Below are 19930 nucleotides of genomic sequence, written 5' to 3'. Positions count from 1 at the left end.
TGTATGTATTTTTTTTCTGTTGAAGGCTATGGCAAAAACTTAATACATAATAGTATTTTCATTGTGCCTACCTGCAACTTAACATGTCATCTTAGATGTCCAGTGACATGTGAGTGAGACAGGAGCTGAAATTTAGTGAAGCAAAGCAAAACCTGAAATGCTTAACTTCATTTTCAGATCTTCCTTTACAAAGGAAAACCCAGGAGAATTGCCCCAATGTAATCCTCATACCACTAAGAAGATTAGTGAAATAAGTGTTGGTGTTAGTGACGTTGAGAAACAGCTGAAAACATTAAAACTGAACAAAGCTCCAGGGTCCGATGGAATCCATATCAGATTCAGTACCCAATTTGCAGCTGTGTTAACCCCCCTTCTAACTATAATTTGTCACAGACCTTCCAGTATAAAACTGTTCCCAGTAGTTGTAAGAACACAGAAGTCACACTTGTCTACAAGAATGATGGCAGAAGTGATCCACAAAACTACCATACAATATTCTTGACATTCCATTTGTTGCAGAATCTTAGACCATACTCTGACTTAAACATAATGAGGTATCTCAGACCAAATGACCTACTCTGTCCAACCAGCATGGACTCTGAAAACACAGACTGTATGAAAAGCAACTTGTAATTTTCTCACATGATATCCTGAAAGCTGTGGATCAAGGCAATGATGTAGATGCAGTATTTCTTCATTTCTGGGAAGCATTTAACTCAGTACCACCTCTATACTTACTGTGAAAACTATGGCAATATTGTGTATTAAGTGAAATTTCTGAGTGGGTTGAGGATTTTTTGGTAAGGAGGATGCAGCAGGTTATCATGGATTGAGAGTCATTGTCATGTGTAGACATGCAGCGGAGTGTGCGCTGATATGAAACTTCCTGGCAGATTAAAGCTGTGTGCCAGACCGAGACTTGAACTCAAGACCTTTGCCTTTTGTGGGCAAGTGCTCTACCAACTGAGATACCCAAACACGACTCACGCCCAGTCCTCACAGCTTTACTTCTGCCAGTACCTCGTCTCCTACCTTCCAAACTTTGCAGAAGCTTTCCTGCGCAGGTACTGGCAGAAGTAAAGCTGTGAGGATGGGGCGTGAGTCATGCTTAGGTAGCTCAGTTGGTAGAGCACATGACCGCGAAAGCCAAAGGTCCCGAGTTCGAGTCTCGGTCCGGCACACAGTTTTAATCTGCCAGGAAGTTTCATACCAGCACACACTCTTCTGCAGAGTGAAAATTTCATTCTGGAAACATCCCCCAGGCTGTGGCTAAGCCATGTCTCCGCAATATCCTTTCTTTCAGGAGTGCTAGTTCTGCAAGGCTCGCAGGAGAGTTTCTGCAAAGTTTGGAAGGTAGGAGATGAGGTACTGGCAGAAGTAAAGCTGTGAGGACGGGGCGTGAGTCGTGCTTGGGTAGCTCAGTTGGTAGAGCACTTGCTCGCGAAAGGCATAGGTCCCGACTTCGAGTCTCAGTCTGGCACACAGTTTTAATCTGCCAGGAAGTTTCATAACTTTGGGTGTGCGCCAAGGAAGTACAATGGGACCCTTGATGTTCATTTGTATATTAATGACCCTGTGGAAAATATTAATAATAAATTCATTTTTTTTCAGAAGATTCAGTTATCTATAATGAAGTACTATCCAAAAGAAGCTGCATAAATATTGAGTCAGCTTTTAATAAGACTTAGAAGTGGCACAAAGATCAGCAAATTACTATAAATGTTCAGAAATGTATAACAGTACGCTTCACAAAATGAACAAATTTAGTATCCTATGACTATAATACCAATGGAATCAGCCAATTCATACAAATACTTGGACATAACACATTGCAAGGACATGAAATGGAGCCATCACAAAGGCTCAGTCATGGGTAAAGCAGGTGGTAGTTTTCGGTTGTTAGTAGAATACTATAGGGAATTTTAAACATATACAGAGAAGGGCAGCACAGGCAGCACAAATTGTCACATGTTTGTTTGAACCATGGGAGAGTGTCCTGGCAGACTCTTGAAGATAAACGTAAGCAATGCCAAGAAAACCTACTTACGAAGTTTCAGAAACCAGTTTCAGTGACAACTCTGCGAATATACTACAGCCTGTATTTCTCACACAGGTGACATAAAAACAAGATTACATTAATTACAGCATGCACAGAAGCATTTAAACAATCATTTTCCCCATACTTAATATGTGAATGGAATGGGAAGAAACCCTAATAACTGGTATAATGGGACATTTCCTTTGCCATAAAGTTCACAGTGGTTTGCAGAGTACAGATATAGATGTTGATGTAGATGCAGATTTATAAAATTTAAGTACGCCAACTTTGCTAAATTTGGTCTTCAAATATGAATTACACTCAATCTCAATTACCTCCATTTGCATTTGAGTAGGTATTGTTACTTATTTTATATAAATTGAAGAGAATGAAGAAAACTTGTTTTCCACTAATTTAAAATCTGCAACTCTTGATTAAAACTCATTTCTGAGCTCAATTTATTTGTCTATGCCTTGTGTGATGTTGCTTCACCCCAAACAGATTTTTCATTTTGCTTGTTGGAAAAAGCTTTACAACTTTATTTTTCAACTGCTTTTCCCATAAAACTAGCTTATATTTGAATGCTTTAACTTGATTCCACACGTTTGTTAAGAGTCAATCTTTCCTTTGAAGTTTCAGATTGAAATAATATAAGCATTTTGTTATATCAGCCAAGAAGGATAAATATGGTAACTACATTTTGTCAAAAATGGTGGTGTATCTCGATTTTTACTTGGTAAGAATTGGCTTATTTCCTCTTTCAATTTCCAGAAATGTACAAGAACAGTGGCACACAATTGCCAAAGTGCCTCAGTGGAAAACTTCCTGGTATATTGAAACTGTGTGCTGGGCCAAGACTTGAACTCAGGTTCTTTGCTTTTCAACGGGCAAGTGCTCTACTGACTGAGCTACCCAAGCACAACTCACGAACCATCCTCACAGCTTTACTTCCGCCAGTACCTCATCTTCTAACTTCCAAACTTAACACAAATTCTCCTGCAAACCTAGTCTTGAAAGGCAAAGATCCCAAGATTGAGTCTCTACCCAGGACACAGTTTTAATCTGCCAGGAAGTTTCATACCAATGCACACTCTACTGCAGAATGAAAATTTCATTCTGGAAACATACCCAGGCTGTGGCTAAGACATGTATACACAGTATCCTTCCTTCTAGGGGTGCTAGTCTTGTAAGGTTTGCAGGAGAACTTCTGTGAAGTCTGGAAGGTAGGAGACGAGGTAATGGTGGAAATAAAGCTGTGAGGACAGGTTGTGGATTATGTTTGGGTAGCTCAGTCAGTAGAGCACTTCCTCACAAAAGGAAAAGAACACGAGTTTGAGTATCAGTCTGGCACACAGTTTCATTCTGTCAGGAACCAGTGCACATTCCCCTGGAGAGTGAAAATTTCTTTCTACCTCCATATAGTGTGACAAAACTGAATGCTTGGTGCTTAGTTCATGAAAGAAAGCAGAGAACTGTGGCTGATTTGAACCTTGAGATTTAATAGTATTGATGATTTTTTAGCTATAAACTCTGTCTAGAGCAGGGGTGATCAACCCGCAGCCAGCAGGCTGTCTGCGGTCTGTATGGCGCTAAGTTTTGGCCCATGGAGCTGTTTCATGTGAAAGAAGAATTCAATGTTTATTTCATGAAAAAACCCCAAAAGAGCATTCCATCAAGCATCTTTTGTACCATATCTAATTACAATACGAATATCTCAGTTCAGTTCATTGGTTTCTGTCTGTATTCCTGTTTGAAAAAAATCACTGTCTTGGATATATTTTGGAAGGCCTGTCTCAGAGAAAATGTAGTTCGCCTTGGCCATGTGCAACCAACAATCAGCAGTAGTATGTACTGCTCAAAGTAGGACGTTTGTTGCGCTATGTGAGTGAGAGGGGTGCCAGATGTAGTCAATAAATTCGGTATTTATTTTTACTGCAAACTCACAACACTGTCTGCCATAAAGTTATGGCTGTTCATGTGTATACATGGTGCACATGTCATCATGACAGTTGTATCATAACTTCACGTAAGTAAAGCCAGCTTTATCTTTTTACAATCAATCTGTGGCAATTGTCCATAATTTTAGTAGGTTTGCATTTATTCTATGTATTCAGTTATGGTGAGCAGGTACACCAGTCCACATTAGCAATGATTTCTTGACTCAGTACTTTTTTTAAAATTTTGGTAGTACAAAATAAATAAATACTTAATTGTTATAAAACATTTTTAGTGATGATGTTTAAGATTCCGCATTACAAAGGCAGAAAAGGTAGCCTCCTTGTGCAACTTCATTTACTCTCCTTCTCTCTTATTTACAGCAACTAATAATGTTATTGACTAGAAATGTATAACTTACTATGAAGTTTCCCAAGTGCATATAATACTCAAATGACAGACTGATAACTCTACAAACATAGTAACTCTGTGGTATGAGGCTATCCTTCCTTGTAGAGGGCCAAGGTTTGATTCCAAACTGAACTGTATTTTTAAACATTTGTGCATAGTAGATATACACTTTTAAATATAGTTGCATGCTCTACAAGCATTTCCATTAAGCATAAAATACATAAAGACTGAAAAAAACTGCACTTGAGACTAGCAGTTGCTAAATTGTTGGTTTGAGTCTAGTTTTGGTCTAGTACTTTCCCGTTCAGTTTGAATATCTACAGCATATAAATGTATACTAATTAGCACATATTCAATCGTTATTTTTATGAAAAATCCTCATCTTCTAATTTCTAATTACACATTGCATGCAAAAATCCAGTTTTCATTGTGATATAAATCTCTAATCACTGATCCTTTATATATAAGGTTGTATAAAAAAAGGAAAAACATTTCAAATAATTAAATTTTTTTTTTCCGACTTTCATGCGCCCTATGCTTCACAGAAATGCCCATGGGTCATGAGCCTTTGTTTGAAAATTTACCACAACTCAGAACTGAAAGCCACCCATGTTGCAGTTGGGTGTCCTACCACAAACCCACACAGCCTATCAAAACAGTCAACTTACTTTATGGTGTTACACAACTTACGGGAAGTTTAAAGTAGATTTTGAAGGGAATTTTGGAGAGTTGCATAGCACTACTTTAGGTAACTCATATTTGATAACTTCACAAACTACATATATTAAAAAAATTACAAAATTCTGATTACCATGCGGTCTCTTTGTCAATTTCCAACTTACGGTAAAAAATTTTCTGTTTCAGTTCAATATGTAAACTCGGAATGGCATCACCTTGTAAACACATAGGACCTAAGAAGAGGAAAGTTACAGAGGAGTTGAGAACTTTTCAAGACAAGTGGACTGTAAACTACCTATTATTATTATTATTTTTATTTCCTTCACTTTCTCAGACGTTAAGTCCGGTTAAAAATGAAGTGACGCAGACCTTGATCAAGTGTCACTTCCTTTTAACTGTACGGTATGTGTTATATTGCATTTAGGAACTTTCGGGTAATTGAACATGTATCAATAATTACGGATTTCTGTAGTTGTATATATACGTTTGGATGTAGCTGTATTGCATTGATGTACTGGTGGATATTGTGTGGTATGACTCCTGTAGTTGATAGTATAATTGGTATGATGTCAACTTTATCCTGATGCCACATGTCTTTGACTTCCTCAGCCAGTTGGATGTATTTTTCGATTTTTTCTGCTGTTTTCTTTTGTATATTTGTTGTATTGGGTATGGATATTTCGATTAGTTGTGTTAATTTCTTCTTTTTATTGGTGAGTATGATGTCAGGTTTGTTATGTGGCTTTGTTTTATCTGTTATAATGGTTCTGTTCCAGTATAATTTGTATTCATCATTCTCCAGTACATTTTGTGGTGTATACTTGTATGTAGGAACGTGTTGTTTTAAAAGTTTATGTTGTAAGGCAAGCTGTTGATGTATTATTTTTGCGACATTGTCATGTCTTCTGGGGTATTCTGTATTTGCTAGTATTGTACATCCGCTTGTGATGTGATCTACTGTTTCTATTTGTTGTTTACAAAGTCTGCATTTATCCGTTGTGGTATTGGGATCTTTAATAATATGCTTGCTGTAATACCTGGTGTTTATTGTTTGATCCTGTATTACAATCATGAATCCTTCTGTCTCACTGTATATATTGCCTTTTCTTAGCCATGTGTTGGATGCGTCTTGATTGATGTGTGGCTGTGTTAGATGATACGGGTGCTTGCCATGAAGTGTTTTCTTTTTCCAATTTACTTTCTTCGTATCTGTTGATGTTATGTGATCTAAAGGGTTGTAGAAGTGGTTATGAAATTGCAGTGGTGTAGCCGATGTATTTATATGAGTGATTGCCTTGTGTATTTTGCTAGTTTCTGCTCGTTCTAGAAAGAATTTTCTTAAATTGTCTACCTGTCCATAATGTAGGTATTTTATGTCGATAAATCCCCTTCCTCCTTCCTTTCTGCTTAATGTGAATCTTTCTGTTGCTGAATGTATGTGATGTATTCTATATTTGTGGCATTGTGATCGTGTAAGTGTATCGAGTGCTTCTAGGTCTGTGTTACTCCATTTCGCTACTCCAAATGAGTAGGTCAATATTGGTATGGCATAAGTATTTATAGCTTTTGTCTTGTTTCTTGCTGTCAATTCTGTTTTCAGTATTTTTGTTAGTCTTTGTCTATATTTTTCTTTTAGTTCTTCTTTAATATTTGTATTATCTATTCCTATTTTTTGTCTGTATCCTAGATATTTATAGGCATCCGTTTTTTCCATCGCTTCTATGCAGTCGCTGTGGTTATCCAATATGTAATCTTCTTGTTTAGTGTGTTTTCCCTTGACTATGCTATTTTTCTTACATTTGTCTGTTCCAAAAGCCATACTTATATCATTGCTGAATCCTTCTGTTATCTTTAGTAATTGGTTGAGTTGTTGATTTGTTGCTGCCAGTAGTTTTAGATCATCCATGTATAGCAAATGTGTGATTTTGTATGGGTATGTTCCAGTAATATTGTATCCATAATTTGTATTATTTAGCTTGTTGGATAGTGGGTTCAGAGCAAGGCAGAACCAGAAAGGACTTAATGAGTCTCCTTGGTATATTCCACGCTTAATCTGTATTGGCTGTGACGTGATATTATTTGAATTTGTTTGGATATTAAGTGTGGTTTTCCAATTTTTCATTACTATGTTTAGGAACTGTATCAATTTAGGATCTACTTTGTATATTTCCAATATTTGTAGTAACCATGAGCGGGGTACACTATCAAAAGCTTTTTGGTAATCAATGTATGCGTAGTGTAGCGACCTTTGTTTAGTTTTAGCTCGATATGTCACCTCTGCATCTATTAAAAGTTGCTCTTTACATCCTCGTGCTCCTTTGCAACAGCCTTTTTGTTCTTCATTTATAATTTTGTTCTGTGTTGTATGTGTCATTAATTTCTGTTTAATGACTGAAGTTAATATTTTGTATATTGTTGGTAGGCATGTTATGGGGCGATATTTAGCTGGGTTCGCTGTGTCTGCTTGATCTTTAGGTTTCAGATATGTTATTCCGTGTGTAAGTGTATCAGGGAATGTGTATGGGTCTGCAATGTAACTGTTAAATAATTTAGTTAGATGTGAATGTGTTGAGGTGAACTTCTTTAACCAGAAATTTGCTATTTTATCATTTCCAGGGGCTTTCCAATAATGAGTAGAATTAATTGCTTGGGTGACTTCATGTTGCAAAATTATCACTTCAGGCATTTGTGGTATCATCTTGTATGTGTCTGTTTCTGCTTGTATCCATTGCGCATGCCTGTTATGTTGTACCAGGTTTGACCATATGTTGCTCCACAAGTGTTCCATGTCTGTTATGTTTGGTGGAGTGTTTATTTTAATGTGTGTGTTATCTATTGTCTGGTAAAATTTCTTTTGGTTTGTGTTGAATGTTTGGTTTTGTTTCCTTCTATTTTCACTTTTTTTGTATCTTCTGAGTTGTTTGGCTAATGCTTGTAATTTCTGCTTCTTTTCGTCTAATTGCTCTGTCGCTTCTTGTTGTGAGATTTTACCTAACCTTTTTCGTTTTTTTTCCGAGATTTAATTTCTTATAAATTGTGTTAGCTGTCCGATGTCTTTTCTCAGTTTTTCTATTTTGATCTGTAGCCTGTGTTGCCATGCTGGTTTTGTGGGTTTCTTCTGTGTGTTGGTTGGTTCTGATCTCTGCCTAGTGTGTATATTTAGTGTAGTAAGTGCTCCTATATAAACCAGTAGTTGTAACTCTTCCATAGTTGTGTTTTCATTTATTTTGTTGTGTATGATTGTGTTGATAGTTTTTATTGTTGTTTCGACTTGTGGGTTATTTGGTGGTCTATGCAAGAATGGTCTAATGTCTGTATTTGTGTCTTTGTATTCTATATATGTTAGCTGAAATTTTTCTTCTATATCTAACATCTGTGTCACTTCGTGTTCTATTTGTGCTTGTTCTGGTGGCTGTCTTAAGATTTCGTTTTCCTCTGATTGTTCAATTGGTGCGTGTTGTTCTTTGTTTGTTTGCTCTGGGATGTTTGAGTCCATTACTGTATTTTCTTCTTCTTCTGATTGCACATTATTTTGTTCCAGTATTTGTTGTACTTGTTGTTTGATGTTTTCTAATTCTGACTGGGGTATCCTGTTATTTTTTATTATTACACGGATCTGATCAGCTAGTTGTTGCTCTGTTAAAAATTTTAATTCTGGGTATCTGGTAATAAATGTTGTGTGTACTTGTGATCTGTATCCAGTTGTGTTGGTTCCTAGGTTTGTTGCTTGGTAATAACAGAACATGAGGTGTCGATTAACTTCATCTGACCATCTCATCCTCTGTCTTTGTTTTCCTTCTAGGGTGGTTGCAGGAAGCATATCCTGCAAAACACCTCTATTTGGATTTAAATCATTTTCCAGTTGGCTAGCAGTGTCGTTACCATTGTGGGCGGGCTTAGGGTTCAAGCGTCGTCCCCGACCATGACGGCACTTGTCCAAGGCTTCTTTAGTTCTGTCCTGAACCAACTAATCACACTAAAAGGGGGGTTAGCCCTATTAGTGGTTTGTTCTTTTCGTCGCCTTTTACGACTGGCAAAACATACCGGAGGCCTATTCTTTTCCCGGGCCTCCACGGGGATTATTTTTATTATTATTATTATTATTATTATTATTATTATTATTATTATTATTAAACCCATATGTCTGACAGGCAATGAATATGTCTCGTTTCCAAAAGAATATAACATCAGATGGCATTAGACAATTTCGACAAGACCAGGTAAATGGCTTCAAAACGGAACTTTCTGATCAACAGCAGATATTTACAAGGACAAATTCAGAGTCAACAAGCTAGTGAAAGCAACTTATGCAGTAGCTGATACTGGCAAAAAAGAATGGTGAAATGGTTAAGAAATGCTGGGAGACCATCAAAATTGTGTTTCCAGAAAAGAAAAAGGATTTCTCAAAAAAATAAATCTGTCTGGTCAAATTACTGCCAGATGTGTGGATGACATTGGAAGACAAAATGGAGATAATTTAAAAAATCGTGCATCTGAGTTTTATTCTCTAGTTTTAGATGAATGTACAAATGTGGTGGATGGCAGATACCACCCAAGTGGCGCTTTATGTTACGAGGTGTTGATACCCATTTTAATGAAACAGAAGAATTAATGGCATATTATATACTTAAGGACAGCACTAGGTCACGAGGTGTCTTGGAAGCAGTTATATTGACATGAAGTCACTTTTTGTTAAAACTTAACAACCTATTGGGGCTAACGACAGACAGTGCTCCAGCAATGGCTGGGAAACACAGTGGTTTAGTTCAGTTGATTGAAAATGAGGCCCACAAAGTTGGCAATACTTCAATGCTAAACTTTCATTGCATTATCCATCAAGAGAATTTACGTGCCAAGTCCCTCAAAATGGACAATGTCATGAAGGTAGTTGTCAAAACACTGAACTTTATTAAGTCAAAAGGATTGAACCACCGTCAGTTCCAAGAATTTCTGAAGTCCTTGGATTCAGAACATGATAACATTTCATATTATATGGAAGGAAGATGACTAACCCATGTGAAAATGTTGAAAAGAGTGTTCGATTTGAAGCAAGAAATACAACCACTCTTTGAAAGCAACTCAAAGAGACTCCTAGAGTTCAAAGATAAATTATGGCTTTCAGATTTTGAATTCTTCATCAATACAATTAGCCACCTAAATGATGTTAATACTCGACTCCAAGGAAAAGATCAGCTGATTAATGTCATGCATCACCTTATTTCCTCATTCCAAATGAAACTTGGGCTTTGGCAAAAACAGTTACGAACAAAAAAACTTCAGACATTTTCCTATGCTGTCAAAGCAATTGGACATCATTTAGGTGGCAGCTACTAAATACACTTCTTTGGCATCTGACTTGAAATACGAATTCGAAAACTGATTTCAACATTTTAAGAAACATCGTCTGCTTTTGTCTGTATTTGCTGTTGCCATTCTCCATAGACATGAGTTCACTACAAGGACATTTACAAATGGAATTTGACAAATCCAATGTGATACACAATTAAAAGAGAAATTATCAGGTTAGTTTGGAAGAATTCTATAAAACATATTTGGACAAGATGAAACATCCCTCATTGTATAGACAAGCTATAAAAATGATTTTATCATTTGGAAACACTTACATGGGTGCACACCTTTTTAGTAAGATGAATCGCATCAAATCCCAAATTAGAACATGAATTACTGATATTCATCTGAAAAACTCTTTGTGTGTAGCAACAACTTCAGTTAACATCAACACTGACTAACTTAATCCAACACTGACTCACTTAGTCCAACCAAACAAAGCCAGATATCACACTAACATTTTATTTCATTGAATTGTACAATAAATGTTCTTTCCACAGATTTGTTTTATTTTCTGTAAAAAATAGGTTACTCTTTCTTGCTTGTTTTGGTTCACAAAATAAAAATTGATAATGTGGCCTGCAGAGAAATCCTCCCTTGAAGATTTGGCCCCCTATCGGAAAGGTTGGTCACTCCTGGTCTAGAGGTAACTTGCATACACCATCAGTCCACTTTCCTATGTTATGGGTTTAAATATTAACTGTTGTTTCTTCAGTCCCAACAGACCTCTTTCAAATTTTCTTGTCTCATTAATCCTTTATTATAGTTATTTGTTGACTTGTGCTGATCACTATGATGACTAATGTTGTATAATTTTGGTACACTAATAGCATGACTGTGTGTCCAGAAGAGGGTTTTTTTATTAATTACTACACAGCAAATGTATTTCAATTCCCACTTCTCTTTGAAATTTTTATGTTTGTCTAAAATTCTTACTGTATTTTCACTTACACTTGATAATATAATGTTTCAACAGAGACTGATATATTTCTTGAACATAAACTGATAACTGTTTTCTGAAAGTGAAATATATATATATATCCCTTTTCACTCCGGCCTCCCTGACAAATCTATTCACACAAGACTAAAATCTGTCAATGTAGCTGTGTTGTATGAACTATAGTGACCAGGAAGTAAATCTTGGCTGCTTTGGGGTATAGAAAAGTGAGAGTGGTAGATCTCAGAAACAGAGTGATTACAAGTCTAATGTTGGGGTTGCATACATCATAAATCAAAGTGCTGCTGTAATGTCAGTGCTGCACTGGTTTTCTTCCTTCCTTCCTTCCTACTACAGCTCCATGAATAGATGAGTCTGAGAGAAGTGGCACTAGAGTCACTTCCTACTCACTGACTTGTTCCCTATTACTGCATTGTGCAGGAGAGTGAGGCTGGTCATGCCTTAACACAGAAGCTGGGCATAATTTTGCTGTTGTTAAGTATCACTGACAGGGAAAAAACGATTGACTGTCAGAACAAAATGACCTCTAACAAAACTATGTTTTGTGAGACAGTAGAGGGTGTAAGATGAAAATTAAGTGATTCAGTGTACACAATTGCAAATGTGATCCATAAGAGAAGAGTGATTTCGGAAAAAAGTTGAATACTATAGTCTATGCTTCAGACAAATAATATATGAAGTTCATCTAATGCAAACAAAATGGTTTTATTCTTCTGTATTCCACCTCCACTGTGAGTTGAAGTATGTGTTTCACCAGAAGAAAACAGGACACAGAGCAATGTCACTGTTATATCCTTGAGGGGGGGAAAAAAAAAAAAAAAAAAAAAAAAAAAAAAAAAAAAAAAAAAAAAAAAAAAAAAAAATGCTATTTGTGTTTTGTTTTGATCATGGCAATAGCAGTTTTAAATTTTGAAGTGTATTTTATTGTTTTAATGTTTGTAGATAGCTTATTGTATAGTCTGTTTCATGTTTGCAGTGGTCCATTCTGTTTTAGTGTTGTGTGTGCATGTTGAAGATGTATGTCCTGCTTTGTCCTTGTGTTATACAGTGGATACTCTGGTTAGTTGACACAAGACAGTTGCTATTTTCTAAGATTTTCTTTACAAATATGATTACTTGTAAAATTTATAGACATTGTAGTGGAAGGATATGTAGTTTCTTGATTAAGGGCTTGCATGAGTTTCTTGATGCAGCATTTTCTATGGTTATTACAAGTCTCTTCTAGCATATAAAACAATTTTTGCTAACAGATGCGTTTCCCCAAAATATTATGCGATATCACAGTAAGAATTCTGCCTTTGCGAAGTATACATCTTTTAGTGTCTCTTCCGATGTGCAATCGGAAAGAATTTTGATAATCTAGCAAATGGTATTTAATTTATTTGTAATGTATTTTTATGTTGGACCCATCTTAGATCTTCTTGGATCCATAACCCAAGAAATTTTGTAGAGCTTACACTTTTGAGGGTTCTAGTAAACAAATCTATGTCTGGTGCTAGTGAACATTTATTTTGCACTGTGTGTATATGCATTGTAACTGTTTTTCTGTGATTATTACTAAATTGTTTCCAGAAAACCAGTCTGTAATTTGGATGGGCAATTTTTAATCTCTTGTAGTAATTCTTCTATGGTACTTCCTTTTATTATCACATTTGTGTCATCCACAAATTTTATGTAATTATGGCATGGGCTAGTCGATTCCAAGTCATTTACAAAGAGCAGAAACAGAAATGGTCCTAGAATGGAGCCTTGTGGTACATCATACTTGATGCTCTGCTTTTCTGAGCAGTAGGACTTCATCTTGTTCCCTTCTTGGTTAGTAAGCTCAACTAATTGCTCTCTGTTTTGGAGATATGATTTTATCCATTCATAGGCCAGGCCCCTAATACCTACAGATTCAAATTTCTGAAGCAAGATGTTGTGACTGATGACATTGAAAGCTTTAGAGAGGTCTAGAAATATGGCTGAGAACAGTGAGTAAACAGAATCCTTATTATTTTCTATGCTGCTGCCTGATAGAACACTCAATAAATCAAAGAAACGACTGGTACAATACCAGAGAGTGGAATCTGTCATAAATCCTCAGAATGTTCTTCTCTAGAAGATAGGAAAACAAAGTGTGAATGTAGAAAAAATATTCAGATGGTCAGTTGATACCTTTCTGATCTCTATGAGGTGCAACACAGTACAAAATGGATTTTCCTCTCATCTAGAACAAGAAATGACATTTCATCTTTAGAATGCTGCATTTGGATCTACAGATAAAGCATTGGTGAACGCACTTAAATATTGTCCATCAATATGAGAAATTATTATTAATATTATTGATTCCAACTGAGATGAACGCAATTAAAGATAAAGAGGTGTACTCTGGCTATGCTGCTGAAATATGTTTACCTTTTAGATATAAAAGTAATGTACTTTCAAAAGAATGTTGAGGTGAAAGTAATAAATTCTTTGATACACAACTCATTTTGTGTAATTGATGTCAAATTTAATTTTTTGGATACAACATGTCCTGGTATTCACAGAATAAGTTATCTCAAATACAGCAATTTTAGAATCTTGCTCCTCCTGAATACATTTCTGTTGAAACCCATGCACATGCAGACTACATAAACAGAAAACTGAGCAAAACATGTTCCCTAACATGATTACTAAGAAACTGTTTATCATACAATAATTTCATAACAATATATTTTGCTATGGTCACTCAGTATCAAATAATGGTGTAGCATTTTGGGAAAATTGTGGAGCAAGTTTGGAAATAATTTAGACTGCTGACTTGACAAAAAATTTTAGAAAATTTTGGTCTTATATTAAGCCAGTAAATAGATTGAAGTCATCTGGTCAGATGCTCTGTGATCATAGCGGCATTGAAACACAGGATGACAAAAATATTTCTGCTGTTTGTCAAACATTTTATTTCCAAGCACAAACTTACAACAAACTTCATCTGTGAGCAAGTGGACGGTGAGGTTGTGGTCAGTATTTCCATTGCCTACACAGATGCTGGCAATGCATACTTTTTTTAAATCCACACATAATCCTTATAACTGTGCTTTCTTTCATGTGATGAATTTTTTTTATCCTATGTGATGTGTTACTATAGATTATTATCCCATTTGACATTAGTGAATGGAAATATGATATATGTGTTAACTTACTGATGACCATATTCCCAAGGTTAACAAATCTTCTTAAGGTAAAGATTTTAGTACGTCTCCAAAAATGCTTTGCTTGAAATACTGATATTAGATACAAAAACAGCTGTTAATTGGTATAAGAGGAGGAACAGTGGCGTTTTTCAAAGTAGCTGTTCTTCTCCTACTATCTGTATGCATATGTAAAATAATTTAGATGTCATTTCCATAATTATTCATGTAAGTAGTTAAGCAGTTTACATAATTTGTGCTCATATCTTTTATACAAGTAACCTGCAGTGACTGCTTCTGTCTGTTTATTGTATCCCTCAACTTACTCAACATCCTTGAAGCTGGCCCTCCATGATAGGACTTACGGAACATAATGAATGAATGAACAAATATATGAGTGAGTGAGTGGATGAACATATTATAAGACTTCAAGCTTTCCATGCCTTACTGGATATATCAATAATTTCTTACAACATTTACTTACACATCCAAGCATCTGCCTGGGGAAGAGTGTATACTGGTTGCGGACCTTCATTTCCAGTTGGGAAGTCTAATTCATGTTCAACATTTACAAACTGTGGATTCAAACCTTTAAGTTCATTTCTTATTGTACTCGTTTCTGTGGTAATATTTGTATCTGCTGAAATTTGTTGTCCCTCTGTTCCTGTGAATAACAGAAAGTACCCTTCACTAATGCAAGTAAAAAGATCTACCACAAATAGTTAAAATAATAAAAAATTAAGGAGCTAAATTTATCAATTTTTACTTTAAGTTACAGAGATGATAACACTTTTTCTGAAAATGTCACAAGTATAAAAATAAGTGATCTCATTAAAGGGATCAAATGGAAGAGTATCAACAAGCACTGTAACACAAAAATGTAGAACAAAATTCACTGGACTGATGTACTTAAACTCTACATTAAGATTTATTGTACTTCGTATTAATCAAGAGACATCATCTAGTTATTTGTTGCATCAAGAATTTCAAACCTTTAAGATGGACAATGGGAGCTATCAATATGGAACAGCTGCAAACCATATATCTACTTGATCACTCTAAACCAATTAGAACAATGTCTTCCTTGGAGGATAAAGTCAACTTTATAAAAGTTATAAAGGTGTATGACAAGGCTGCTACTTATTGTCAAGGTTGTTTAATCTTTTTGCTAAAAAAGTTACAAAGGTCTTCAAAGCAAAAATGTCTGGCATTAAGGAGAATTCCCTTTCACTTACCAAAATTTGCAGATGGTATTGCCCTAAAAGTTGATAGTGAAAAACATATGCAAAATATACCTTCTAAATTTGAACCAATTCTGAGTTATAATAGTAAGCAAATCAATGTTGAGGGCACTTGACATCACATTTGAATAACAGTAGCTTTTTAGACACCTGAATTAGAAAAGACAACTGATGTTGCATGAAGATCATAAAAAGAACTGTGACAGCAAACATGCTTTCAATGAAAGAAGACAACTATTGGTGAACGAATAAAGTAGTATAGAAACTGTAAAATAATTTCTCATTGTATTCATCTTTAGTGTGCTTGTAGAAGCTGGACACTTCTGGAGAGAAAGACTTACAAGTGATGGAAATATGACTTTAGAGTAGGATATTGAGGAGCAGATGAACAAAAAGAATATCCAATAAAGATATGGGGTGAACATTAATAAAACAAACAAACTGCTGGGATGGTTTTATGACTGAAAATGAAGGAAAATAGATCCAATGAACATATGTCTGGAAATGCATCGTTTCCATGGTAGATGATGCTGATGAATGAAAGTTCCTCTGACCACATGCCATGGATTCCTTGTGTGTCACAGGCTGGGTGATTGATGCAGCATACTCTAAGCAGGAGAATGGTTCCATATTCCTGTAGGGAACAAGCCAAGATGGTGTTTATGTATGGCCAAGCAGATGGAAACAATCAAGAGGCAGCACGGTTATAGCAAAGAAAATACCCTTACTGCCTGTCTGAAAAGACCCATCATCACACAAACGCCCAAAAAGGGCTTGAAATGTTGTGTGATGTGGTTGGTGTCTGTGAAGGTACATGTTTTGGTATAGCTGTACTGCCTCTCTACTGTTTCTATCCTCTTGGCCATACACCATCTCAGATTGTTCCCAACGTGAATACTGGGCCATTCTGCTGCTTACAGGATGCTGCATCAATCACACAGCCTGCAGCACACAAGGAACACATGGCACATGGTCAGAGGAACTTTCATTTGACAGTGCCATCTACTGTAACAATTATGTATTTCTGGTCACCTGTCCATAGAGCAATTTTTCCTTGATTTCCAGTCAGCAATCCATCCCCACAGCTTGTCAGTTTTATTAATGTTCACCCTGTATACTGATAGAAAACAATAAGTAAGGAAACCTCATAGTAACTATTCAAAACAGTAAAAGAAAACTTTTTGGACTTTTATTTTGATGCAATAAAATTAAAAATTATACTTTAGGGAAACTGGGGGGGGGGGGGGGGGGGGGAGTAAGCAAAGAAAATAGTAGAAACTATCAAAATTATCAACAGAGGAAGAGAATAGCACAAAATAGAGAACAGTAGTTGCTGTGACAATGAATAACCTTAGAAGTTATTCATGAACAAAAATTCTGGATCCAAAATATTTAATGACTATGAGGGCAGACTACAATACTCAGAATGTCAAAGTCTTATGTGTTAGATATACATGTTAATAAAGGGATGAGATGTAATAACTATGAGAGGCATTCAATTAAGTAGTGCGATACTTTTTTTCTGAAAGCAGGTTGGTTTTATTCATGATTCCAATACAGCATATTATTCTCCACTATTTTGGCTACTAGGCCCTATTTTTCAATATAAACTCCCCAAGTTAGTGTGATAACTACCCTGTATATCCCTGGAAATTCTGAATTTTCACTTACTTTAGACGAAAATCCTGGGTCCCATATTTTTCAAGATACATCCCGTATTTTCAGAATTCCCATCATTTATTCTTCTAAATTAGATGATGTCCACTCCGATGTTCTTTGCCACTTCCTTTCCTTTGTTTTCCTCCACCATTCTATTAATGGATTTAGGTTTCCCAATAAAGCTTCTGTTCAGTGTTGCATCAGCCCAATACATCTCAATGCGTGACAACGTATTCCTCTTTCAATATCACACAATCATTGTAGTTGTGTTCTGAGAGGACAACGTGTACCAGTTAGGCATTCAAGGACTGTATTTTGTAAAGAGTTAAAAATGAGTGACACTGGTGAAGAAAACTCACCAAGCAAGAAAATTAAAAAGTTGTGTGTGTACTGCACTAATAGGGAGGAAACATACTCAGTGATTGTACTTTTAAAGAATAATTGTCATAAAGCATATAGTTCTTTCTGCATGGAGGATTTTAGTATTGCACATGGTGACAACATACACTGTCTTCAGCAATCAAAAACAAATTATAGGCTTGTAATCATTATATATTTTTATGTAATTCATTTAGTACTCTAGGAAAGGTGACTGGTTAGTTATTTTGATGTCTTAAAGTAGGTCACAAACAGAGGGAAAGGTAAGTCAAGTGGGCAAAAAAGATATCTAACTTCTTTAGTGGAACCTCAGAAAAATAATTATGCAATGCAATTGCAGGAGAACTGGCACTTTTTATCACAAAGTAAAACATAACCTGAGTTACAACAGCATGGATTGTAACATGAACCTAGTTAAGGAAGTGTTCAGTGATTCATACATTTCAAAAAGCAAGCAGTGTAGCCACACAAAAGCTGAAAAAACATTTTGGCCCCCCAAAAGTTTGTCCGATTTTACTGACCCATCTCAGTCAAGCTTATTTTTCTCTATTTGAATTGATGTGTATAACCACAAAAAGGAAAATTTTACCAGTAGTCTTATGGTATTTTGATCCAAATGTTGGAATATAGAACAACATGATCAAATGGCAATAGGCATTACAACTTGTTGAAAACTTCTCTTGTGTCTCATGGTTTAGATGTTTCCTACTGTAGAACTGTAGTCCGTACTGTGCAGATAATGGAAATATAACTTTGGGAAGAACAATTCAGTTATGAAACTACTGAACGATTATAACAGAAATATTGTGATGGCTTGCTGTTCGAATTAAGTTTTACATAACACTGCAAAATGTGCATGTGATACTTTAAATATCGATACAGAAAATGTAATTTTAAAATTGTAAGACCGGTTTTGCATTTCTCATGAGAGAAAAGATTCTCTTAAATCAATTTTTGAATATGCAGAAGTGGAATGGAGTGAAATTCTCAATCATCTTCCTATCAGATGGTTAACACTAACCTATGCTGTTGAAAGGATAATTAAAAACTGGGAACCCATTTTAAGTTATTTTGGAAAAATATTTCAGTGGCTGTATGACTCAGGAAAAGAATAAACATCATAGTCATATTTACTGGTTTTTTTTTCTCATATTGGTAACATAATAATGGAATACTCAAAGAAACTAGAATGTGCCAACATAAGTATACTGGAGTCTTTTGTAATTAGTAAAATCGGTCAAAGAATGGCAGGCCATTTTTGGTAATTCTACAATCAAAATGTTAAATAAATTGTATTGTTCCAGGGCTATTATTGAGATAGACTTAATAAATATCCATTCCATTTTGCTTGAATATCTAAAACCAGTATTCCAAATTTGAATGAAACTTGTTCAATAGAATCTTGGATACCATTTGCTTTAGCTTCTGGACTTGAATTTAAGCACATTCAGAAACTTCTTGAATTTATTTGGACCAAAGTTGATGAAGATGCTTTGTATGAGGAATCTACCAACTTGTACGATGTTTCAAAAAATGCTATCTCTTATGAAGGAAATGCTCATAAAAATGGGCTATGTTTTTACTTTTTGAAAAAATAGGAATGTGAATTTGCCTAATCCTTTAAAGGTAGTTGTATTTGTCTTCAGTGTGCCTGGATCAAATGCCTGGTTTAGAAAGAATTTTTTCGTTAATGAACAGTAAATGGAGTGATGCATGAAACGAGAGCAGTGTAGATAAAAAGGTGGAGGTACATGTTATTGAAAATTTTGAATATTGTTATAAGGCACTCATCTTCGATAGAAAGTGATACACTTTTACAAAAAGAGGCACTATCTATTGCCAAGTACCAGAAAGCCATCAACAATTAAAAGATAAGGTTTTAAATCACTGTAATTGTAATCTGTCAAGTGTTGAACCTCTTTTCTCATGTTTATTCCATTTCTTTCTTTTTTGCATTTGCAGGAATGTGTGTCATTTGTGTTGTTGATGTAGGGATATAATTTTTTATAAAAAATTAATAATATAGTATCATTATTTACCATTTGTTATTCTATATGAGTACTCAATGTTAGATCCCTTATTTTTTTTACATTTATCCCTTATTTTCACTTTTGTTAGACACTATTGA

The 19930-nt window shown here is 35.4% G+C and overlaps 1 protein-coding gene across 2 annotated transcripts in view; it reads right to left on the bottom strand.

The window, feature by feature from the left end:
- LOC124615596 (murinoglobulin-1-like) overlaps positions 1 to 19930 on the bottom strand; it is a 283543-nt gene that overhangs the window by 11917 nt on the left and 251696 nt on the right. For both annotated transcript variants that reach the window (XM_047143583.1, XM_047143584.1), the window contains one exon: positions 15009 to 15188. In XM_047143583.1, coding sequence (XP_046999539.1) covers positions 15009 to 15188 — 180 coding nt within the window. The remainder of the gene's footprint in view (positions 1 to 15008; positions 15189 to 19930) is intronic.

This window comes from Schistocerca americana, chromosome 5, assembly GCF_021461395.2.
Source record: "Schistocerca americana isolate TAMUIC-IGC-003095 chromosome 5, iqSchAmer2.1, whole genome shotgun sequence".
Lineage (NCBI taxonomy): Eukaryota > Metazoa > Arthropoda > Insecta > Orthoptera > Acrididae > Schistocerca > Schistocerca americana.
The sequence above is the reverse complement of the archived record's forward strand: the minus strand, read 5'-3'. Positions and strand labels throughout refer to the sequence as shown.